The 26,057-nt window shown below is 52.9% G+C and overlaps 1 protein-coding gene across 4 annotated transcripts in view; it reads right to left on the bottom strand.

The window, feature by feature from the left end:
* PTPRU (protein tyrosine phosphatase receptor type U) overlaps positions 1 to 26,057 on the bottom strand; it is a 324,630-nt gene that overhangs the window by 225,962 nt on the left and 72,611 nt on the right. For 3 of the 4 annotated variants that reach the window (XM_074976599.1, XM_074976600.1, XM_074976601.1), the window contains exon 2: positions 13,894 to 14,022. In XM_074976599.1, the coding sequence (XP_074832700.1) occupies positions 13,894 to 14,022 (129 nt within the window). Of the gene's footprint in view, positions 1 to 13,893; positions 14,023 to 15,906; positions 16,041 to 26,057 lie in introns of those variants that run through there. The other variant, XM_074976602.1, reaches the window with a different exon arrangement.

Genomic DNA, 26,057 nt, shown 5'->3' with positions numbered 1-26,057 from the left:
CTCCCCAACCCCAAGTTCACAGCCGTTCACAAACAGGGTCCTGCAGCCAGCTTTTCTGAATGACATGGGGAGCGGGGCAGGTAACAGGCCTGACTAAGGCTCCCACTGCACCTGCAGGCTGGATTCAGCAGCTTGGCAGGCCAGCTCGGGGCTGCGGGCCGTGTTTTGCCCAGCCCTGCTATACGGCTGTTTTCTGAGCCTCTCATACAAGGATCAACAAGCGACATTGCTTGATATTTCATCCCACAGAACCAATCTCAACCAGTGACCTGTTTTCAAATGTAGCCTCGGTCAGCAGAGACTGAAAACTGCATCCACCTTGTAGCTGGCTTGGGGGTGGGGGGTTTGGGAACAAGTTGGTGGGTCTCAGCACACCTCCTGGCCCACAGATGACCACCACATCCCAACGGCCATTCCCACAGCTAGCACTAGCTCAGCAGAAAAGCCAAGCACTGAAGGACCCCAGAGATGTGTAATGCTGACAGACCTGGGTTGCCGGCACTGGGGATAGAACCTACGAGCACAGGGGCTAAAGCCCTGTGCTCCACCGCATAAGCAAAAGGCCAGCTGGTTCTCAGCTGAGGCTTCACTCACCCCAGCTGAGGTCTCAGTGCCTTGGGGTACTACATGCTTCCTGGGGCTGAGGAAGTGCATCCCAAGCTTCTGGGACCTTCCAGCAATTCTTCCCCAGCCAATACACCTGTTGTAACGCTGACAGACCCAGGTTGCTAACACTAGGGATAGAACCTACAAGCCAAGGGTCTGAAGCCCTGCACTCTACCACATGACCTAAAGGCCAGCTGGCTTTCAGCTGAGGCTGTAGAGCAGAGACTTCACTCACCCCAGATGAGGTCTCAGTGCCTCTGGGTTCTACAGATGGAACTCCCTTCGTCCTCCAGAGCCCTGGAGGACCTGTGCTGGGAAAGGCTGCCATGCTACCAGGGAAGCCAATAGACTCGCCGGGCCATGGGAGGGGAGCTGGCTTTGTGCTTCCAGAAGGGGCAGAGCCTTGGGTAGAAGGTGCAGGAAAGGGAGCAGACAGCCCTCAGCACTGCCCACACTGGGGAGCCTGCGGCTGAGGCTCCAGCCAGCCCCACTGTCGCAGTAACACTGGCAGTGGCCTGGAGCTCTGGGCCCTTTAGAATCACTAGGCCCAAAGGTAACTGCCCCCCATCTGTGGGCCTGCAAACTACTGCAGGTAAGTCGAACTTTTCTGTCTTCAGGGCTGAATCCACTTTAAAGGAAGGGGCTGAGGTAGGGGAGACCAGCCCGGGCTTTAATCAAACCCAGCACAGTTCACAGGCGCCCGGAGAAAAATCCCTTCTCGCCAGAGGATTCCCACTGTGCTGCTGCACTCAGCAAAATGACAGCAGCTCCGTTTAACAAAGTGGCTTTGAATTCCTCTGAAGGCTGCTGTGAAAATCTAATCCCAAGCCAATTAACAAGATGGCCCCCTAAGCAGCTCCAAGGGGCCAGAAAAATCCAAGTGACTCCTGGCAAACAGACCTGGTACACTCTTCAGCTGGCCCCGGGAGTCTTGTGGCAGCCGGCAATGGGGGAGCCATCTGGCTCACTGGGTAGGAGGATGGAGACAAGGGGGGAATGTGGCTGGCAGGCGGCTGGGCTGGGGAGCTGTGCCAAGCATGGCCACAGCTACTTTGTCAGCCAGTGGCACAAACACTTAGAATCAAACGCAAGAGCTGCTCTGAACGGGCAGAGAAGGGGGAGGAGGGGCTGTTCTCCTCCAGCTGGTTTCATGCTTTGTTAAGGGGTTTTAAATACACAGAGAGAATAAAGGTCTGATGGGGAACCCAGTGAGCCCCACCAGCCTGCAACAGCCCAGGGGGCAGCAGGAGGCTGGTCTGAGCATCACATATATCTCCTTCAAGGACATTCTTTGAAAGATTAATCCCAGCATCTAACGGTTTGTGTGCCTGATGCATTTGCTCTGGCTCCCCACACCGAGCCGGATGAGCCCCTCCAGCAAACTGAACGAGCCTCTCTGGCTATCTGGCTCCAGAAGTGCTTTTCCTTCAAAACACAGATAGCCCTAGGGGAGGAATTAACATGACCGTCCGTCAGATCCCCCTTGACAGCATTAGCTGGGGCAGGTTCTCTCCCCCAGACTGCGTTCCGAACACAGTCTCTATGGGCAGGGATGGGATCTGCAGGGACTGTCACCTAGGTCTGTATACATACAGCATCAAGCACTGGGGACGCTGGTCCCTTGCTGGGGCTGCTGGGCAGTACAGCGATACAAACAATAAATAATGTGTGAAGCAGACATGCTGAGCCATCGGAACCATCAGTGGGATCAGGCTACATTGGGGAAACATACAATCCTGCTAAGGGGAGAGACAGCCCCCACCCCAAAAAGCTCTCAGTACCCAAGGGGGGGAAGGGAAATTGAGGTACAGAGCAGGGATCTGCCCAAGGTCACCTAGCCTAGAACTCAGTGCTCAAGTCCCAGGCAACTGTCTTATCCACAGAGCACTAACAACCACTTCACCCCAGAAAGTCTCTCCTTCCTTCCCATGGTGCACTGCTGCCAGTCCGTCTGTTTTCACGCTGCCTCTGTCATTAAGTTCCCAGCACTCCCCGGGGCAGCAGAGGTCTGCAAGGCCGAGGACAGCTGGACTGTGCTGAACAACCTGTTATCTCTCGGGCTGTGGCCACACTAGCCCCTCCTTTTGGCACTTTGGGATATGCTGATGAGGCACTACCATGTATATCTGGTTTTGGGAATGAGGGGCTTTCGAAATCAGGGGGCCATTTTGAAAGGCCCCCAGCTACACGGGCAGCTGCATTTTGAAACTGGCAGTTTTGAAGTGTGCGTGGGCATCATTATGCTAATGAGGCACTGCATATTCATGGTAGTGCCTTATTAGCATATCCAAAAGAGCCACATTACCATAGCCCCTCCGAACGCAGTGGCTAGTGTGGCCACAGCCTAGGTGTTCTGTGTCCATTGCCATTACCTGCCGTGCAGGTCCCAGCTCCTGTTTCCCTGCAAATCTTTCTTAGCAGCCCATCAAGCTGTGGGGGAGTGAACTGTGCCCCTCCAACCTCATCCCTTCCACCTAAGGAGGCTATGAGCTGGGCAGGGAAGACCAAAGGAGGCAGGGAAGGGAAGATACTACAATTCTGCCTGCATCCCAATGGCAGTGGGTTGGGCAGCCTGAGGGGTGGGACATCCCCAGGCTGAAATGACAGGGGTGAATTCAGGTGATTTCCCTAAAATGGGTGGGGGAAAAGGAGCTCAGTGCATTATCCCTGGCACAGAGGTGGCTCTGCCACGGGAGCTGGGGTCAGAATGCCCTAGTTCCAGAGCCGAGCAGAAACTGCTCCGCTGGGGAGTGAGGCCCAGAGGAAGGCATTAAATGGACTTTAGGCAATGGAAATGTATGGAGGGAGCAGAATTGAATGGCTTTGCTTCCAGGGGGATCCAGGGATCACTTGTTGCACCAGCACTCATCAACACCCTTACCAATGTCCTGGAAGAAAACAAACTCCTCCTTGATAGCTTGCAGATGAAGCAAAAACTGGAAAATTGAAACTAATGAATACGACAGGTCCCAGTGTGATCTGGAGCCTTTGGTAACCTGAGTGAATGCCTACAATGAATGTAACCATGCTTACAGGCTGGGACACTCTGACTTGGGGTGTGGCCACTGCAAATGGTCAGGCCATTGGTTGAGGTCCCTGAAGAACAAAGCAGCTGGGTTTTCTCCTGCACCTTTTGCGTAAAACCCAGGACAGTTGGAAGTTAGCAGTCTCGCTCTGCAACACCACCTCTGCATTTTTCCGCCCACCCTTTGTTTAGTCAACTGCAAGCTCTTCAGGCAATGGGCTGTGTCTTGAGGCCCCAGGCACCACCATAATAAATTCTAACCACTGTTTTTCAGAGCCAGATCCTCTGGGGTGATGGTCCCCAGGCTTCTGCATCAAGGAATGAATGTTCTAGGCACAGCAGAGCCGTCCCTTTAAATGAAACCTTAGCTAACAAAAAACAGCCAGATGTTAATCTGGGAGACAGAAATCTACCTTCTTCCCAGGCAGGGAAGGAAAACAAACAGAAAGCAGGAAAGAAAAAGCAAACCAACCCAAATGGAAAGGCAAAGGAACGGTGGCGAGCAGCCAGGAGCTGTCCAAATAAATTCTAGGCTCCTTGAAATTGGCTGATCGCCAATAAAAACTCATTTTAATCTGAGACCATGAGTCGCCTTTGTAAAGTACTCCCTCGGGAGGCAATGTTGATATGAAATATTATTTATCTACCAAGCTGCGGAGTGGACTGGAGACGGGCGATAAGACAGCGGGAGCTGCCTGTCAACATCTCCCGCTCAGTAAACACCCACGTGGAGGGGGTCAGCCCCCTTCCCAGCAAACCAACCAGCCACGCTTGGCTCAAACATTCACACGGGCAAAAGGCAGGAGAGAGAGACTTGCTCTTCTCCTCTCTTGCTGTCTTGCCCCTCCCACCACACACAGCATGGTAGGAGTGTGCGGCATCCATTGGCTGCACAGCAGGGGGGCGCATTCATTGCACATCTTGATGATTACTGCCATTGGATGTAGGGGGAACTGAGACACAGAGCAGGGCCTGACTTGGCAAAGGTCACTGGGAAGAGGAATGAGAGTCGGCGAGTGGCAACAAGCTCCCAGCAGAGCCCATTCCTCTCAGCTAGTTTCCATTTGCTTGTACAAATGGAGTCAGGGCAGAGAGTTTATTTTGCTCCCAGGCCTCTGAAATTGACCCCCTCTGCACTCTGGTCAGGCCCACACATTTGGGAGTTGTGTGCTGCGGCTTCCAAAAATCCTGCCTCTGCCTTAAAATTCCTGAGTCGAAATCAAAATCGAGGGGGTTTTTGTCATTTGCCATCTGAACTTGGGGGCGGGAGTCGCATCTTCCAGCTTTGCTGAGCAAGCCAGAGGACTAGAATTTTACTGGGCTGTTTGTTTGCTTTTTTTAAATCACAGGACTCCAGAAGCTCAGGTAGTAAGGAAACTAGGAACCGGCCCAAGGCTCATGCTGACACTGTGAGAGTTCTCAGCACTTTTTACATGTACCCCTAAAGTTTTTACACAAGGACAGAGGTTAGGGCCACTCAGGGAGGGTCAGGGTGCACTAGAACGGCTTGCTTTCTCGTCTTTCAGCAGTGGCTTAAAAACCTCCCAACTGAGCTGGACGAGTCCCCCAAGAGCTAGTTCCCATGGGATATGGCATTGGTTTTTAAACTGACAGTTAAACCAGAGCAAAAGGCTGCACTTATTTCGGCCTTGAAATGGCTTATTTTGGTTTCCGTGGCTCTCAAACTTTTTGGCCAACGGCCCCACTGCTCAATGCAAACCGGTTCACGGACCACCAGACAACCACCCATGAGGACAAAATGCATTTTCTCTCTCTAAATACCTTAAATACTAAAGTATTCATATTAGGACACTGAAGCATAAGAACATAAATATGCAGCTTAAAAATAAGGGGGTGTATGTATGTTTAGACAGTATTGCGTATATCACGTTTGTTTACCAAACTTTGTTTTAAATGAAGCAAAATATGAATTTCTGTTCCAAACAGAAGGTTTCAAAATTGTCTCCATTGATGGTGGGGGGTTGGGGGCTTTTGTGGGCTGGGGGCTGCTGCCTTATGGAAAAGTCAGTTGGAGCCATGCAAAAGTGAGAAGTACACAAACAAGCAAACAAGCACACACACACTGTCCTTACTGACGTGGCCCCTGAGACACCTCACCTTCCTCACACTCCAGCCCCGCAAGGGGCAGAGAAGGAGGAGGGACTGAGGTTCAGGGCTTCCCAGAGGCCAAATCAACTCTTCTTGGGTTCCAGGACCAGTGGATTTTGTGGGCTCCCCTAGGCTCCGGGGTGGGGCCAAAATGAGGGGTTCAGTGTGTGGAAGAGGACTTCTGGGGAGCAGGATAGGGATGGGGCTGCAGGGTCTCGGCAGGAGGTGATGTGGGTACAAGGGAAGATGGGGGCGGGGGCATACTAGGTGATGGGGGTCAGGCTGGGAGATTGGATGCAGGAGGGGGCTGCATGTGGGGAGCTGGCTGGGAGGGAGGGTGCAGGAGTGGGCTGAGGGTGGGCTCTGGATAGGAGGAGGCATGTGAAGGGAATGGGGCTCAGGGGTCAGGGTGAGTACTTAGCTGCCTCTGTGCTCCCACTCACCCCCCCCCCCCCGTTGCTCCCATTGGCTGGCCAATGGAAGCAGCTGGGAAAGTCTCCCATGAGAGGTTTCCTGTGCTGCTGTTCCTCCAGCCAAGAGGAGGGGGATCGACATTGCACAGAGCTGCTGCTTCCCCCCGCAAGCCAGATCTGGCCTGCAAGGCTCTGGACTCCCCGCCCCGCTGCCCCTGGCCCAGCTGGAACCTGGCGCTGGTGATCCAAAACCGTGGGGTGGGGTGCAAGGGAGGTGTGGACCAGCGTGCAGACTGCAGTTTGAGAACTACCGATTTAAACCAATTCCAAATTCACATAAGTGAAACCAATGTAAACCTGATTCAAATGCAAATAATAGACTTCGTGCAGCCTGATGCACCCATTTAATTAGAATCATGCTTTTTGTTAAACCAATGCAATTTCCTCATGTGGAAGGAGCCTCTGGTAAGGTCTTCATCCAGAGTTCACTCAGGTTACCTGCTCTCAAGTTAATCTAGTTTGAGAGAGAAAGAGGCCAGTTTTCACAGCAGAGTCACCTGGGTCTTTCTGTTGGCCTTGCCCCTAATCCTCTCCTGTCCACACACAACACCAGAACAATGTTTTCAGACCAAGCTAGCTGATAACCACTCCACTTGGCTGGAGGACACAGGCTAACGCACGCAAGCACTGATGATCATCCATTGCTTTGCAAGTCAAGAGGCCGCCAAGTCCCACAATTCACTGGCAAAGAATCACAGAGCAACCAGAGAGTTTTTGGCGGCACAAGAAACACACGCTCTGTCCCCTAAGGTCCTACACATGGCATGGACAAGGACACAGTGACTCCAGTGGGGCTCTGCAGAGGCGCTGCTCACACCCAGCACTGATCCCTTAACATTGCTGGGAAGAGCCACCCGGGTCTGGCTTAGCACAGCTCAAGTGCTGCAGAGAGGAGAGCTGAGTGGCTGTGTCTCTAGCCATCCGTCACACCTTTAAGTGTACAGAACAGCCATAATTTTTCCTGCAAAAGAAAAAAATTAATTGAATTCTCCTGATTAATGGACTCGGACAACGCTGCTTGATTTTCCAACGCATTCATGCTAGTGTTGACTTTTCCTGGCTTTGATCAGAGCTGTACAACCTCGCCCCGGCAGATTAATATGCTTAATCTCTGCTCTGAAGACTCCTGTGTGGCTAGAGATGCAGAACAAGCCTTTGGAGGCCAGGAATTCTGGGAATGCTGATGGCAATGCTTCTTCCTTCTCCGTGGAGGGCAGAACATGAATCTCACCTGATTAGAATATGGGGGGTGGAGAGGGAATACAGGGAACCCCTGAGTTTTCCTTGGAATTGAGGGTTCTGTCAAGACCTCAGCAATCCAAGGAGTTGCACTCACTGTAGCATTAGACTCCACTCCAAGTCAAGCAGGTCACTGCTGGCCAGGGAACAGCCAGTCTATAGCTGCTGCTCTAGTATTCCAGTCACTCTGGTTATCTGCTACCAACTAATCCCCAAGGGAGAGTGAGGTTCCTTCCCATTGGAGACAGCGGAAGGCACCTGGTTCCTTTGAAGTCAGAGACACTTCAGTGATCTTCTCTGAATACAGTGCAGGTTGACTAACCTACACAATACGACTTCAACACCCTCTCTAAGAGTAGACCAGAGAGGACAGTGGCAAGGGCACCAACAGTGAATCAGGACACCTGGGGTTCTCTTCCTGACTCTGCCCAGGTCTTGCTGTATGAGGTGTGTCTTTGCTGCAGAGGTAGCCCCAGTGTACTCAGCTGCAGTGCCAAGCCCTGACTGAGTTACAGGAGCATGGAAAGGTCAGGCTGGAAGGGAGCTCAAGAGGTCAACAAGTTCAACCCCAGAGCTGAGGCAGGACTAAGCAGAGCTAGACCAGCCCAGACAGGTGTTGGACCAAGCTAGTCTTAAAATTCTCCAATGTCAGAGGTTCCACAACCTCATTTGCAAGCCCGTTCCAGCACTTAATGATCGTCCTAGTAGAGTATCAAAGCAAAATGTCCCTAGCTGACGATTAAGCCCATGACTTCTTGTTCTATCTTCAGTGGACATGAAGAAAAGCTGATCACACTCCTTAACATATGTGAAGACTTATCACATCCCACGTCAGTCTTCTTTTCTCCAACTAAACGTACCCACAGTTTTGGCTTTTTAACCTTTCCTCACTGGTCAGGTTTTCTACATATTGCACCAATTTTTGCTTCTCTACTCTGGACTTGACAATTTGTTCATATCCTTCCTAATGTGTACATACAGAACAGGACATGGTACTCCAGCTGAGGCTCACCAGCTCAGTAGAGAAAGTTACCACTTATATGACCTTTCTGGTAACAGAATCCAGAATGAGACTACTAGCCTTTTCCATGGCTGCTTCACATTTATTATGATCAGCTGTAACACCCAGGTGCTTTTCTGATGTACATTGACCTAGCCAGTTATTCTCATTTGTAGTTGTGCGTTTGATTTTTTCCTTCTTAAGTTCTTAGCCCTAGTTTTTAGTGAATTTCATCCTGCTGATATCAGACCATATCTCCAATTTTTCAAGATCATTTTGAATTTTAATCTTGTCTTCTAAAGTGCTTGCAACCCCTCCCAGCTTGGTGTTATCTACAGATTTTATAAGCATAGTCTCTACTCCATCATCCTAGCCATTAATGCAATTATTGAATCACCTCAGATTTAAAACTGATCCCTGCAGGACCCCATAAAATGCGCCCTCTCACTTCAACAGCAAACCACTGACTGCAAACCGCTGAGTACAGTCTTTTAATCATTTGTGCGCCTTCCTCATAGTAATTTCATGTAGACCCCATTTTCCTAGTTTGATTATAAGACTGACATGTGGGACTATGTTAGAAATCTTATTAAATCAAGATATATCTCATCTACTGCCTCATGCCTATCCTCTAAGCCAGCAATGCTGTCAAACGCTGGCTTGACAATGATTTGTTCTCGACATACCCATGCGGGCTAGCCCTTCTAATGCTATTATCTGCTGTGTGCTTACAAATGGATGTTTAATCATTTGTTCGAGTATCTTTCCAAATATTGAAGTTATGCTGATTGTTTTATCATACCTGAGGCTTTCTTTATGCCCCTTTTTAACAGGTAGGTGCTACGGTTGCCCTTCTCCAGTCCTCTGGGACCTCACCTGTCCTCCAACAGTTCTTAAAGATAATTCTTAATGTTCCAAAATTGCTGCAGCTAGTTCCTGAAGTACCTCAGGATGAATTTCATCAGGCCCTGCTGATGTCAGTACATCTAACTTACGTAAATATTTTACCCTGTCCCTTCCTTTAATTGCACTCCTTTCCCTTGCTGTTAATATTAATTAACTAAAGTATCTGCTTGCCACTACCCTGTTCAGTGACAACTGAAGCTCTGCTCCACTAGCCCTCCTAGCCTGCTGAGTCCCACGCCACCATGAGCGGCTGGGAGAAGTGGCCACTTCCCACTGCCACAGAGGAGGGGGGCTCAGCAGGCTGTGGGGGGCGTGGTGGAACACAGCACAGCAGAGCATGCTCTCGCTTGCGCTCTGTGGGGAGTGCAGCTGCAGGAGAGGTGGCCAAGAGGAAGCAACCCCCTGCTGCTACTGCCACCTGTCCTCCCCAGCCTGCTCCCTGCTCCAGGTAACCTTTCCCCCATCCTGTCCATAGGTGGCTGGGGCGGCTGCTGCAGGTCCCTACGGGCTCTGGGGTGGCTGCCCCACCTCATTCTATGGATATGACGACTCTGCCCCAGAACTGCCTTAACTCTGCCCACACCCCACTTCATCTCTTCCCCAAAGCCCCGTGCCTGCTTAGTCTGTCTTTCACCTTCACTCAAAATCACTTGAACTTGTGTTTGTTGCTACTACATTTATTCTTGTTTCATTAGAAACCATCTCAGAGTTTTTCCTAGTGAAGTCAGCTGCTAACCTCACAGCCTGAGCTGGGCTCCGTGTTTCTTTGCAGGCAGCAAATCAAGTAACTTCTGTGAGCACATGGTGGGAGGGACTGACCACTGCAGAGAGACATCTCTGGGGGGCGGGGATTCACTGGTCACTAATTGCAAGGGCAGGTTTGGGAGGGCAGAAACCCAGCGAGTTTGCTGGCCAGGCAGACAGGCTGGTATGGTGGGGAGCTGCCATGGAGCTTAGAAGCAGCAAAGCTCACTCTTGCTGAGGCACAGTGGTGACACAGTTGCTCATAGTTCTGGGCGACCACAGCAAGACATCATAATGCCTTGCAATATAGCTGGGGCTGTGATATATACTGGTGGGAGGGAGGAGAAAGGAAGCTGGGGTGATCATGGACTCAGTATTCTGTGCCCAAAAGGCACCAGCTCAGAGTGGGGGAGAAAATAAGCAGACAGACACAGAGACTCATGCAGAGTCCACCCACACCAGCCATTTCAGAGGAAAAGTCATTACACACTTGACACGCTGTGATTTATCATCCCGCAGATGGTGTGGGCTGGACTGCCCTGGCTCCTGCTTCTTGCCTTCGAACTCACCACACTGGGTCAGTGGCCTCATGTCCCACAGATAGTGGAGAATGTTATCTGTACAGCTGCAAGAATCCAAGGGCACCAGTCTCAGATTCTCCACCATGCCCATGGCTCTCCTGCAGGGGTTTGCTGACCTTCTACTCTACCCAGGGCCTTTTACTGGCCCTCCTCTGTTCCCATGTCTTCTATTCTCCTCCTCTTTCTCCCTCTTCTCTCTCAGTCTCTATTTCCCTTCACGTCTTTCTCCCATTCCAGCTTCTTTCACATTTTCAGGTGGCTTTGTCTGACCCAGCCCGCCCCAACACACAAGCCGCAGGAGCAAACCACAATACCCATCCCCCCCAGTGGTCCTCTGCTAGACTGCATGTCCTCTGCCTTGCGCCTGCTTTGTAGATACTGGAGGGCAATCTGGGAAAGCAGGAAGGAAGCAGGAGGAACAGAAAAAGGAGGGAAGAGTACGGGAGGGCAGGGTTTCAGAACAAATGGAAAACAAAATAAAGCACCAGTATGACTAAGCTGGCAAGAGTAACAGCCTGTGTCAGATTGATGGAGCAGTAAAGAGCTTTCTATCAAGCAGTAAATATTCGAATAAAAATTCTTTATACTACTGAGCTACAAACCAGCCTCTATCTTCTCCCAGACTCTAGAACCAGGCCTCATCTCCATGCTCTGGCCTGGGCAGAAGGGAGACGGAGCATCAGGGGCCATAGCTTCAAGCTGCTCAGATACTGCTTGTCACTGTATGGGTGGTAAAATGTCCAGATGTTACAAAATTACTCAGAACAGTTAAGTCCAAAGCTGACTGCAAAGAGCTACAAAGGGATCTTACAAAACTGGGTGACTGGGCAACAGATGGAATTTAGTGTTTGTTGATATATGCAAAGTAACGCACATGGGGAAATACAATCCCATCTCTACATACAAAATGAGGGGGTCTGATATAGCTGTTGCCACTCAAGAAAGAAATCTTGGAATTACTGAAAAATAGAAAAAGGAAATGTTATTTACGCCTTCACTCACGTAACACAAGACCCTCACCCAATGAAAGTTATAGGCAGCAGACGTAAAACAAACAAAGTAAATTATTTCTTCACATTCAGCATGTGGGACTCTTTGCCAGAGGACAGCGGGGTTCCAATATGAACCGGATAAGTTCAGGGAGGACAGGTCCATCAGAGGCTGCCAGCCAGCATGAGCAGGGGTGGTGTCCCTAGCTGCTGTTTGCCAGAAGCTGGGATGGGGAAGAGGGAAGGGATCATTTGGTGATTGCCTCTTCTGTTCACCTTCTGAAGTGCCTGGCATTGGCCACTGTTGGAAGAAAGGACACTGGGCCAGCTGGGCCTTTGGTCTGACCCAATACGGCCATTCTGATGTTCTTATCCAAAGCCCCTTGCTAGGCCCCACTCCCTGCTGAGAGCTGAGACACAGCCCAGAGTCCTGCCAGGTTCTCTCTCTCCCTCTCTGTAGCGTTAGTGATAAAATAAGAATATATATTAAAATTCGAAGGCTAACCCGTGTGCCTTTGAATGACTCACCACAAGATATCAGAATATGTTAGCATTAAATCCAAGTGGGTGTAATATTTATTTAATTCTTTCTTTTACATAGGAACTGTATATGGTGCACCCGTTGGCTAATTGCTACATTATCTGCCAAAAAGTTAGAGTCACCATGTGCCTTGGTAGCCCCTGGAAAAAGGGGATGTGAAGGGAGGGGGAGATAAGGTCAATACCCCTCCCCCGGCTTTGCTGCTTGGCTGTACTGAGCATACTCAGAAATACCGCTGAAGCCGCGTCCTCAGTCTACCCACACCCAAGCCTGGAATGGTGCCCCTGAGCTGAGGAAAAGGAGCTGAGATTGCCTGGCTGAGCCGGGAGACACTGCAGACACACAGAAAGGGGCACAAGCTGCTCCCACTGGGAAGTCTCCTCGGGGTGTGGGACATGGGTCAGTGTCAGGCCTTGACCAGCAGGGGGCGCAGTCCAACCTCACACCCCAACTTGGGAAGTGAAAACCACAACCAGTCTCCATTTTGCCTGGCACCAGTGGCTGCGGGTTGCACGGCCCCATGGAGTGGAGCCGGGTGCAGCAGGCAGTACACCCAGCTACTGCATGGGGAGCCAGGCCTAGAAGCCCCGACTCTCAGGCCATAACCCCTCGAGAGTCGCTCTGGCTAGCACTAGCCATTGGCTCTTTATCCAGTCTGCGAGCCCAGCCACTGGACAGCAATACACCCATAAAGCCTGGACTTTCCAGAGCCAGGTGGGATTGTGCCAGCACCCCCAGCCATGCCACTCAATTGCAGGGGAACTCCAGCACTGGCACACCTCCGCTAGCAGCCTGAGGCTCTTGGGAGCACCGGCACATCATCACGATGCAGAGCCTCCCCCGGAACCGTGCTGCAGAACCCTGGAAAGCCAACAGAACCAGCACTGTCTCCACTGAGCCCATCAGCCTGGCTTGCACAACACCTTCCAGGCCATGCGGGGCAAAGCCAAGAGAACAACCCAGGGAGCAGGGACTGACTACTTGCAGCGATTGCATGAGCCACAGGCCACAAATCTGCAGGCAAAAATTCACCAGCCAGTTTATTTGGGGAATTCACACATAAGTCCTGGGGGACTCAAGAAGGGAACATGGAGCAAACTTAAAGCAGCAGTGCTCACCTGCAGGCCTGCTGGCCCCAGCCCTGACCTGATCCAAAGATGGGAAGAGCAGCAGTGCATCTTGATTACAACCACAGATCTGCACATATCATTGTGCACACACTGTGACCACCAGTTATTGGATGGAGTCTTTTAACCTAAGATAATGGGGGAAAAAATATTGCCTGCAAGTTCTACAGTGATCGAAGCACAGTTTCATGTAAGTCACTTGGCACCTGGTGGGTTTTAGCTCAGCATTAGTCTTCTACAAAAAATAAAAAGGTACTTTCATGTTAAAATGGCTTAAAAAACCAGCACACAAGAAAGAACCAAGGCAACGTCTCCCAGAGAGAGCACAGTGTGGTTGTCTCCTCTGTAGCAGTTGGAGAGTAGACAGGCTGCCATGTTGGCAGACATGACACTGCGGATCTGCTGCTAGCAGCTGCAGGAGCCAGTGAGAAGCCGTGGGAAGGAAATGAAATACTCTGTGTTGTAGGGGGAGGTAGATTTCATGCGTCTGACTTGTGGAAATATCAGAGAAGCTCAGGGGTTTGCTGGAGAGCAAAGAAGGGACACGACTCACCATGAGGAAGGTCAGAGGTCAGGTGAGGTGTGACGTAGCTCCGGATCAGCTCCCATTCAAAGTCATCATCCTCCCGTTGGCTGTACTCACACTGGTTTAAATCCACGTCTTCCTCAAAGGTGCAGCCGGCTGAAGTGAGGAGAGAGACAGTCAGAGCCAGGAGAGGCAGCAAGTGTGACCACAAGGGGACAGCAGTGAAAGTGCCCACAGGCCCAGGATGGAGAGACAGAGAAAGAAAAAACCCTTCATGGCTGATTGAAACTAACTGCCAGCCCCACTCCCAGATGGCATGAGGCAGACGGGCCCCCCAGGGTTGGGCTACAGTGTGAGAATTCACACTTCCTCACCCTGACTGGACTTGAGTTCTACCCTCAGACAGAACAGCCGGCTGAGGTGTCAATCGACACTCCTCCTCGCTACCTGCAGCACATCTTGCAGCTAACACATATACCCAGGTCCCTGTGTATATGTACACACACCCCAGCACACACAGCCAGATCCCAGTGTGCGCACAGATCCCACCCCAATCCCAGATTCCAGCACACATGTGGATCCCAACACAATGCACATCCCAGCAGGGAGCTGCCTCCCCCCTTTCAAAAGCCCCTTTCTCCATGCTCAGCTCCCCACAAGCGACCCCATAAGAATTCCCAACCTGGGGCATCTGGAGGGAAACTTGAGGCGGCCGGGGGGGACTGGGTCTGATTACTCCGAAGGCAGCAGCTGGAAAACCGTTCCTGGAGCTGAGCCTGCTTTGCCCTCCAACAAACCCTGACGTGAGCCCCTGGGCCAGACGATGGACTTCTGAAGGGCGATTGCCGTGTGTTTCTAGTGCTCGCGCAGCAGCTGCACACCAGAGCCAGGGAAGGAGCGGCACCGTGCTGGGCACGGCCTCCAAGCTAAGATGAACACTCCCTTCCCAGTGACCAATAGCACAGATGCTGCTCCAGCCTCTCGCCCCCGCAGGAGCCATGTTCCACCAGCAGGACAGGAGAGCTAGGGACACAGGCTGGGGTAATCCCCTCTCCCAGAGCAGCGTGCACCTCAAACCCCAGCCCCAGCCCCACTTCGGAGCCCACAGCCCCAGCCAACCCTACGCCCTGCCCTGAGCCCTTCCCAGAGCCAGCACCCACAGCACCCTGTCCCACAGCCCCCTGCCCCAGCCCTGAGCTCCCTCCCAGAGCCAGCACCCCAGATCGCCCTGTCCCCAACCTCCTATCCCAACCTTGAGCCCTTCCCAGAGTCAGCACCCGCAGCCCCCTGCCGCACAGCCCCCTGCCCTGCCCTGAGTTGCCTCCCACAGACAGCACCCGAAAGCCCCCTGCCCTGCCCTGCCCTGAGTTCCCTCCCACAGCCAGCACCCCACAGCCCCCTGCCCAAAGCCCCCTGCCCTGCCCTGAGTTCTCTCCCAGAGCCAGCACCCCACAGCCCTCTGCCCCCAACCTACTGCCCCAGCCCTGAGCTCTCTCCTGCATCCAAACTCCCTCCCTGAATCAGGGTTCCCTGTAAGCTGAGCACTTGGGCGGCCACTCAGGAGAGATTCAGGTGCTGCCCAGTGGGCAGCATGTGTGGTACACGGCTGCACATGCCTTGGTGCACAGAAAAAAATTTACCCTGCCCATGGATTGAAAATGTTATAGGGAATCCTGCCCAGAGCCCACACCCCTCGCCATCTCCCACCAGCGCTCAACGTTTTAAAAGTGAAAAAAGGCAATGGTCTTCTCATCTCACTGGACCCACGTACAGCTCCGTGCACAGCCCAAAGGGGGAAGGCAAAGGATTTGCCAAAGAGGTAACAGTGGAAGAGAAGGTAAAATGGGGGAGGGGTCCCCGCTTGTCTCTGAAGAGATTTAAAGCATGCGAAACAAAGCCAAAAGGTCAGGCGGGAAGGCAGCATCCTGCCGCTGCACTAACTACTACACGCCACTGAATCCTTGCAGCACAGAGGAAAAGACACTTGATTGAGCGTGGCTAATTGCAGTAAATGCCACAGCAAGCTGATTAGAAACATGCCCCGAAACAGCCATGCACAGGCACAGCAAACCAGCTTCATGGTTCCCTCCGACACAGCCACGCGGCACGGTTCCTCTCCTCCCGCAGCCTGCAGCAGGACGGTGCTCTGCTATTTCATCCAATGAATACTCCCCCAACCGCTGGGACCCAGGGTGCTTTTGTGTTCAGTCATCTGTGCGTTGACTGAACCAAAAAAGGAACTGGGGCTTTGATTTTGTACAGCGTGTAACTGGTACAGCTTGGCTTGTTAAACACTGACCTATTGTTCCAGTAAAGCTATGGATTACACGCAGGCTAGGGCTTCAGTAATAATTAATACCGGCCCCCTGGGCTGAGCAGGGCAGAGCCATGAGAAACCCCTGAGCAAGCGGAAAGAACAAAGGCGTCTGACCCGAAATAGGCAAGTGGTAGGTAGGTACTGTCCAGCCCTTTCTATGACTGCATTCGCTTTTCCCCATTTTTGCTACAAATTGCATTGGCCAGCTCTCCCCAGGGCTCAGGAATTTGTGCGCAGGTGCACAGACTTCTCCCAGCCTGGCAAGGGGATTGCTACCCTGACAAGTACCTGAGTGGCTCTACAGCTTGAGGGAAACACCGCCCAAAGCATAGGACTCGCGCCACTGGTGCCCCAGAGTGGGTTTCTTCCTGCCCTATTCCCTACGCAGGGAGCAGGGAGCTCACAACCATGGGACTGGACTGGCCCCTACATGCAGACAAGGAGCGACCCCTTCCAGCCAACAGGCTATGAACAGGCACTGGCAGTGGCTGTACTGTGACCCCAGCCTCACCTGGGGGAATTTTAAACATGTTCACTAGTCCCATCTCTCTCCCTGACCTAGTCACCCCGTCTCAGGATCTCAATCTTCCCAGCCGGGCAGCAGATGGTGACACTCCAGCCCATAGAAAGTCCTTGGTCTCCCTTAGCAGGGGACAAATAACCCAACATGGCACTGGTCAGAGGAGTATCAGACCTGATGTGCTCCCTGCCCCCTGTGCAGCAGGTGCCCCGAGCTGCAGGATCACCACTCACCAGGCAGTCAGGCTCTCCGACGGCAGGAAGCAAGGAGGCCCAGATGCAGTCCTGTTGCACGCGGGTCTCCCCAACGCCATGGAAAGGGTCTGCCCTGCCCCAGGCTGCTGAATCTGCAGCCACGCAAAGTCAAAGCTGATGAGCAGACTTGGTACTCACCTGCAGCTCAGCCACACATTTAATACAAGCAATGAACTGAATGTGGGTCCCTGCATGCTCAGTAGGGCCCTACCACCTGGGCAGGCTGCTGACCTCATCTCCTGCTGACTGAAGGGCCTGCCTAAGGGGATGAGGCAGCTTCGGGGGGGGCCAGTGTGCACGAATCCAGCTGGCAGTTCTCTGAAGTAGCACCAGGCTCTCCCCGCACACCAGCCAACACATAATTAATAAAAGAATCATTTCTAAACACGAGTGCTACATGATTAGTCTCCTTAAACTGCCCGGGGAGGTGGCAGTCCCAAAGGCCCTCCCAAAGCACTTTCTAAATTGTACATGGTACTTACAAGGATTGGCTTCCCCCATAACTACAATGCAGCCACCTCCGGAGCATAGCACAGCAGTTGTTCAAACAACCCACAGCAACACTGTCCCACCAATTTGGGACAGGAAGGGATGACAGGACTCTAGTCAAGGAAAACTGCCAGGAGAGACTTAGCGGGACCGAACGGAAATGCTTGGCAGCAGGATACCTAATTCAGGCCCTGAATTCCCTATGGGGGCCGTGGCGTCTCAGCAGGCACAAGGATTTCAGCTCCATGTCCCACCCGAAAGCCAGCCCAATGCAGGGAGCCTGACTGCTACGTCCCTGAGGCAGGGCTAATTGGAAGGCAGTAGCGTCACCGCTGGGTGACCAGCAGAGAGCTGGGTTTTCATCCCTCCACATCCCAGCCACTCCAGGCCCTGCTTTGCTGATAAGAGAGAATGCGAGCACAGCCGTGAATGCTGGGCCTGCAGCCTGAGGGAGAGGGAAGGGTTGGGGAGATGCTATGGGACATACGTTGCTAGCCCCCAGGAGTTCCTCTGAGTACTCTCACATGTGAGCTCTGCCTGTGATGAGACAGACCAGGCCAGTGCAGTCTGGGGGAGTCGGGGAAGGAGCCAGGAGCCAGGAGCCAGGAGGGAAGGACAGAAAGCACTAGTGTGCTGCAGATAGGCAGAGTCCCTCGGTCAGGGGCCAAGTACAGACTGAAGCCTGGTGAAGGTCCAAGCAGCTGAAATCCCTTCCCCCAACACATGTGGCATTCTGGAGGAGATTACAAGTGGAAATGCTGCCGGGGGTGTGCAGGGGTTTCTTTGATGTTTCAAGCCCAGTTTTACACTTGCTGGGGGTTCCGAGAAGAGCCAGGAGGATGCAGAGTCACCAGGATTAACCCCACTTCTGGAAGGGACAGTAACCCTGTGATTTGGGGGGCAGATTACCCCACGCCCATCATTGTGGCATTCTTCTTACTCTTGCCTCCGACACATCTGTGACTGGCCACTGTCAGAGACAGGGCTCGGGTCTGGGCCAGCCTGGCAGTGCCAGGTTAGAGTAATTCCCCATCTCAAGGCTTAAGCCTGATGCGATTTGCCCATTACATGGCATGAGATGCACAAAGAGGCCATTCCAAGATCCACTGATGGCCAAACACAGCCCCCCCCGCCCCCCATGGGTGAGCTGCAGGGCTGACCGACTGCCCGTCTCCTGTCAGCAGCAGCAGCAGCAGGTCGCTTTGCTATGCTCACAGGCTTCCATCAAACCATTTACTTAAAAACCGGTTGTTACAAGAACCAGAGCCCAGAGGCCAGACTCAGGTGGAGCAGGAGCGGTTCCAGAGACTACCTGCAGACAGGTGGATGGCTCTCCCCACTCCCCGGAATGGACGGCGGCTGCACCAAGGGCACTGTGTCTGGAACACCCCCTTGTGACAATTCTGAGTATAGTACTGCTTGGAACAGGAAGTAACCTGCTAAACACCAACTCAAAGGACATTAGGGGTTGGACACTGGATTGCAACAGCAGTCCTCAAGCCTCCATTTTCCCTACAAAAACCCTGCATCCAAATACATTATTGCAGCGTGCTGCATGTGTTTGGGGGAAAGGGATCTCAGCCTTTTGGACCCTCTTCAAGCAACCCTGCTTCGGAAGCAAAAGAGAGAGAGAAAGAAAAAAGGGGGAAATGGAAATGGAAAAGCAAATGGAAGAAAGAGACCCCAGTACGAAGAAGAAACCCACAACCAGCAGGGTCCTTGCTGCACCCTCCTGCATCCCCAGAGGAGCTGGTTTCCTTTATCCCTTACTAGCTTACAAGGGAGAGTTGGGCACTGCAAGTAATTTAAACAACCAGCAGCCTGCACAAACCCCCTGAGAAGCAGATGACCAGCCTGAAAGAGGGGCCTCTGGAAAGGAATAGCCTCTTGTGGGGCTATGGTACTCGGTTCTGCCAAGATGGGGTAATCAAGAGGAGGGATAGCTCAGTGGTTTGAGTATGGGCCTAGTAAATCCAGGGTTGTGAGCTCAATCCTTGAGGAGGCCATTTAGGGATTGGGGCATACAGATATCAGGGCTGGTGCTTGTTCCTGGTGAGAGGGCAGGGGAGTGGACTAGATGACCTCCCAAGGCCTGTTCCAGGAGATGTGTATTCCAATTATTTCCAACAGCCCCTGTGGAGCTGGTGGGTGAATAGAACAGTGTGCCCTGAACTCCAGGGAGCCAGTTCCCACCTAGTTTGGGGCAGCAGAGCAGTTGGTGCTAGCATTCTTGTAGCTAGCAAGTGACCTTTGTGAAACAAGTCTGCTGGGCCTCAGACCAAAAGGTACTACCACTCAGCAGACTAGTTAACAGGCCTCTTCCATCCTAACCTCAAAAGGAGGAAGCAGGGGTAGTGCTTAATGCACCAGGCTGTGCTGCAGAAAATCAATGTTCAATTGCTTCCTCTGAGGTTTCCATGCCTCAGTTTGCCTGCTCTGTGTGCAGCAGCATTATCACCTCTGCCTGTTGCTACAGCAGACACAGAGGCTGCTATTAGCCAAATCGAAGCATCTTCTCCTCCTCGCCTAGACACTGCTTACCTCTGACCAAGAAATTGCCAGTGAAAGCCTGTCAGCCCATCTAATATGTTGCCATAATGAAACAATTTTTGCTAGTCACCAGCGGAAGCTTAAAATGCAATTATGTGGAATGGATCTTCGGCTGGCTAATACACAGCTGTCCCAGCCAATCAATCTCCCTTCCTTGGACAGGTTTATTGTTATTGCTCTTTACGTGTGGGACTGCTCTCTCTTCCTCTGCCCTGATCTACAGCTGAAATGAAGCTGGGCTGGATGGGATGAACCTTCCTGCCAACAAATCTGTACACACACTCACACCGCCTGGAAAACAGCTTCCCTGTCAGCAGCATGGGAGATACAGGAACTGGCTGCATGTCCTGCTTCCCATTAACACTTATGCCACTGCTGGACTGGGAAGTGGGAAAAAGCTACCTAATTGTTTGTATCACACAAAAAAGTGCAGGCCATGCCCACTGAAATCAGAACCCCAGTATGCTAGATGCTGTACATGTCCATAACAAGAGGCAGTCCCTGCCCTCAAAGGGCTTTACTAGTACTACTGTAAACAGAGAGCAGCAAAGGGGGATACAGAGGCTCTCACGTCCATGCAAGGTTACATGGCTGGGGAGAGGAAAAGCCAGGATTTGAATCCAGTTTGCCTGATTCCCAGCCCACTACCTAAACTAATAAGTTACTAAACCACAGTAGAGACATGGCTTGGCCTAGGCACCACTAAATCCTGCTTACCCCTTCCTGACTGTGCATGTGCTCACAGCTCCCCTAATGGCTCATTCCAGTTATTATTGTAGCCTAGTACTCACAGCTCAAGGAGCCCTCCTTTTACTCAAGCAGAAAAAGTTTGTGCTTTTATTACTAAAGATACCAGGTTCAGTCCTCGCTTATGTAGCCGGTGCATAACCATGCACTTCTGGTATATTACAGGTGCAGGATCATTAAAAGCCTCATGACACTTCCAACAGAAGAATAAAATTTCCCCCTTGTGCACCAGCCCAAAGTTCCCCACCCAAACCTGGCTGCTCCATCCACCCCAGAGCTGGCTGCATTTCTGTGGCTCTGCCACAAAGAACATCAATGTAACATTTTGATTAACCTCCCCTCTAATCTTGGCAGCTGCTCTTCCCAGGTCAGGGCTGAGCTGAGGGCAGCAGGAGCCAGCCAGAGCTGTGCTGACTGCTCTGTGACCTGAGGGTCACTAGATCAGGCATAGCCTCTGGGCCTCTCTCATTGTGAGATTGATAGCACCATAAAATGAAGATTGAAACAGATGGAGTCTGATGTCCCAGCTATAGGTCCCACAGCCACTATTTAGAGGTCATCATCTTCCACAGGAAGACAAACAGAATCAGCCTAGTCCCAGCTGCCTTCTGCACCCAAGGTCAGGTTCATAGGCTGAAAACCCCAGCGCTAGGCAGAGCTTTCAGAAATCAAGTCCTTTAATCTGCCTGGGCCTGATGGATCAGCAATCCTTGCTTCACCACTTCATGATTCTGCTGCCAGCCCTGCTATGAAAAGCTCGAATTATCCATCTGTACAAGGGGATGGTTCTATTCTGGGCAAGATGGAGGCCCTGCCAGTTTCATGTACGCACACTTTAAGGCCCTCCAATGCTGGGTGCTCACACCAGGCAAAGTATTTGGACTTACTTAACTGCTGCAGAAGCAGAGCTGAGCGAGTGCAAGAGCGTGCTGGTCATCCTGAGCAGATGGAGCAGCAGGTGAGTAAACTACCAGGTGAGTGGTGGATCGATCGTTTTCCTTTCCCACATCATGACCGAACTCTGAAGGAGACACCAGAGGGTTCAGAACTGAAAGTGTTGGCTGGGTCTTCCACATCCCAGCCACTAAGGACCATTTGGGGCGTCCAACCCAAGCTTGGCCAGCAGCCTCCCTTCTATGCCACCTCCCCAAGACACCCACAGGAACTTTGCTGGAGCAGCGCCTGGGAGTGTGTTCAGTCGAGGCCCCATGCAGAAGGGCTCGTGATGCAGCCAAAGGGCTGTTATTGTGAGATTTCCAGGCCAGGCCCACGCTCACTCAACTATTCAAATCCCTGCTAGTCAGATGCACATCCAAGCTCCCCAGCTCTCAGGAGCAACCTAATGCTGCCCCCAGCGAGCAGAAGGGCAATACGATAGGACACCCCCTGCAGCAGTTGTCCTGGTGAGGTCAGCTTGGAGTCCCTGACAAACCATCACAGCAAAACTCTGATTCGCCGCTCCCACTGATTGACAGCCCTTGGTTACCCAATGGCTGGTTATAGCCCATTGGATTATCCTGCTGGAGCTCCTAAATGCTGCAGGACATCTGCTTCCCACACAGGCCTGCCCCCGAAGTGGCTCGTCTCACCTGGAGTTTGGCCGCTCCGTGAGTTATCTGGCCAGTGATAGGTCCATGTAGACTTAGCACTGGTGTGACACGAGGGAGCTACTGCGCTTAGGGATGTTCAGAGCCTGCTGGGGAAGGCAGGGCGCGGTTCTGACACCCAAAGCTGTAGGACGAGTCTGCTCCTCCCTCCAAGGTTGAGTACATTTGGGATGGTGCTTGATCAACCTCTCCTCCACTCACCGGCACGAGTTCTGCACCAGAACTCTACCAAGACCTCCCACCTCACAGCTGAAACCACACAGTGACCAGGCAGGCCAAGACAATTAACCTGTGTGCAAGGTACAACTCCATGGGCCCTCTCCTTGCCTACCAGCAGAGGACAGATCACACAGCCAGGGGCTGGAGGTTAACAGCATGAGCGGCGCTCTGTGTACGCTGATCAGGAGCCAGGCTGGGCAGAGCGTTGGCCTACCAGGTCCTAGTTGTCTGCCAAGCGGGGGGGTGCCAGGGACCCCAGCTGGGGGCAACCTCACCCTATCAGACAAACAGCACGTAGCTTCCTGCACCGGCAAGCACCTTTCTGACCCCACCCCTGGGCACACAGAAATGAACTGCTCCTTCAACACAGCGTTGCAAGGAAGAGAAGTAGCCTTATCTCCATTCCACAGCAGGGAGACTGAGGCACACAGTGACTAAAGCCCAGCTCCTCCAAAGGTACGTAGGCTCTTAACTCCTATTGATTACAGCAGAAGTTTCATGAGGATCTGGGGTCAAAGAGTTGGCAACACAGCCAGGAAGCGAAGCCATGTCCCCCACATGCCAGGCCAGTGCCTTATCACTGCCAGACTCTCTCCCACTTCCAGGGCTGTCTCTTTCAAAGGCAGTCTTTCCACAAGCTTGTTGCTGCTGCAGGGTGGTCCAGTGGGCCATGCCTCTGGGAGCAGCCAGCAAAGTGCTACCTAAGCAGGGCCAGGGCAGGCTGGCAGGGGAAGTTGGCAGCCCAGCAGGGCTGGCATGTGCTTTGGCATGGCACTGCAGCTGTGTACCCAATTAACAACAGGTTCCTACCTGGAGGATGCCCAGAAGAAGGACTCAACTGGGAGTTAAACAGGGGACAGACCAAAAAAAGGCAAAATGTCATAGAGACTGGGGAAGTGAAAAGCCAAGCGTGGGGCAGCTGCAGAAAAAGAGGAGAAAGGAGGGGAGAGGCTCATGCTTCCTCCTGTGCAGTCTGAGGAAGAGGAGGGTGGAGACAATCCAGGCAAAGCCAAACCAAAGGCTGCTGTTGGTGACTCTCAGCACAGCAGTGCCAGAGCTTCCCGGGGGTAGGAACGAGGCAGCCCAATCCCAAAACAGCCGCACTTCTGACACCACTCCGGAGGCCATCCCTGCCGCAGAGGAAGGGTCGGGCTCTCTCTGCCAGCCCCCAGCATAAGGAGTTGGTGGCAATTCAGCCACATTCCAGACATTCCCAGCTCAGCACTGCCAGGCCAGAGGGATGCCCGGCAGCTACAGCAAGTGACTGAGTGAAAATGGCTCTTTCTTAGAGGACAGGCCTACCTCCTCAGAGTCAGAGGGACTCGGGGGTAGGGTGCTGCTTTTTCCACCTGTGAGCCCTTCAAATCAGCCAGATTCTATTCCTCCCTGTACATCAGCTACATAGGTTCTCCCCTGGGGATGTGTGACCCAGCTTGTGGGGGGGGTCCTTTCTCTCTCGTGTGAGGGTGGAGGGAATCTCAACCCTTTTTCTGCTGCAGCACAGGGGTCACAGCTGGACAAAGGCAGAGAAACGCCCCATGCACAGAATGAATCTCCGCACACCAGACACAGCACTCAACCCACACCGCGGGGCCTCCAGACCATGTGCTACAGCCGAGGATGCCCCAGCCAGCAAAAGGGCCCAGGAGTGTGTAGGACTGGCAGTCAGACGTGACCAGTTCCTGGAGAAGAGAGCATGTTTAATGTGGAGTCACAGTGGGACAATAAACATGAAGCCCTGCGCTGGGAGCTGCCAGCCCCACTGCGGTTCTGGTTTCAGTCGAGACACGTCCTCTCACATACTCTCCCGCATGCTGAACCGGCTGGAAGGACGCAGTGAAAGCAGCAGGAACTGCTGGTGAGCAGCGGCTCCAACTCCAGCAAACATCACAGCTCACATGGGTCCCAGGGTCACCAGGTCACTCAGCAATGCTCCCAGCTCTCCAGGCTCCCTCCCAGAGAGCAGAGCCAGGATCAGAGATGGAAATGCAAAACTCAGAGCAAACCCACCTTGCAGACGGGGACACCAAGGCACAATGCAAGGTGAAGCGCCTCCCTAAGAGCACCCAGGTAGGTCAGCGTCCAAGGCACCAGGCAACCCAAGCCCCATCAATGGGCATTACAAGGAGTCCCCAGCCCAGCAGCAACCGAATGGGACACCAGTTCTGGCAGAAATGGCAATGTCCCCGAAGGAGCAAATGAGGAGGCTTTGCCCACACAGAGGCTGGCAGGAGAGGAGGGTGGGCACTTAGGAGGGACGAACAGGACACTGTTCCAGTCACTGGAGAGGCAGCAGAAGTGGTGGCCTGGGGCAGCCAGTGGCAGGAGAGCAGAGGAGAAAGGGCCAAAAGGAAGGGGTAGAAAAGAGGAGGAAGACAAGAAAGAACAAGCAACCCAGTGCTTGCCAGAGCCTAATTAAATCCTCCCTGGCCACTCAGGGGCATGGATGGCTGCCCAGGAGTCTGCCTTGTGCTTTCCGGTCTGTTTAGTCTAGGGGGCTCTTGCTTAGTTAATTACACACTTAAATCCTTTCTGTTTAACCTAATGCACCATGGGAAATGTGCCCTAGGTGTCTCCTGCCTTTGACTGAGCAGCTTGAAAAGGCTCCCACATAAAGGGCTTAATATTTGAACACCGGCTCCCTTATCCTGACATGGGGTTGGGCTGCACAGGGGTGGGGAGGCCACCAGCTGGCAGGGCAGGAGGGGGCATGGCACAGTTCAGATGTGCTGGGGGAGGCGCTCTCCACCTGGGATGCCAAGTGACACCTCAGGCAGCCCAACGAAGCCACAGCAAAAGGGCTCAGAGAGGAACCACCCAGCTGAGTCAAACCTCCGGAGCAAATGGAGGGATGCCACAACAGGGATGGGGTTGGTCAGGACTTCTGGACTCTCGTCCCAGCTCGGGGGTGAGGGGGTCCCCCTAAGTGGCTAGAACAGGGGACAAAAAGCCCCTGGTCTGAATTCCCTGTACTTCAGTGCAGGAAGTTCAGCTCACCTCCTGGCTGTCCCCAGCAGCTCCTCAGCAAAACTGGAGAGCTTTTCACTCTGGTGCAGGTCACTACATCAGGGCTTGGCCTGGGCAGGGCAAGGGGTCATCTGACATTGTGGAACAGGCCGCAGAAGGCTGTCAGCTGCCCAAGGTTCTTTCCCTCCTGCTCAGCGCACCCCCCACTGCCCCTGCACAGCGCAGCAGCCAGGAAAGCAAACACAGGTGACCTTTAGCAGTCTTGATTAATTTTTAATCTCTGTCCTTTCACAGAGGCTCAGGCAATCACCTAGAGCCAGCAGAGCCAGTGTGGGGATGCTCTCCCATGGCTCCTGGGGCTGCCACCCAGACATTTCCAGAGGAGCCAACCCCTACTGAAGAACAGCAGCAATGGGGCTGGGAAGCAGCAGGATGGAGCGACAGGCAGGGGCGTGTGTACCCATGCGGAGTGGGAGAGTCCACGTTGGCCTGTCCCACTGTCACTTACAGAACAGCAATGG

This window comes from Carettochelys insculpta, chromosome 24, assembly GCF_033958435.1.
Source record: "Carettochelys insculpta isolate YL-2023 chromosome 24, ASM3395843v1, whole genome shotgun sequence".
Lineage (NCBI taxonomy): Eukaryota > Metazoa > Chordata > Testudines > Carettochelyidae > Carettochelys > Carettochelys insculpta.
This window is presented reverse-complemented; position numbering and strand designations above follow the sequence as displayed.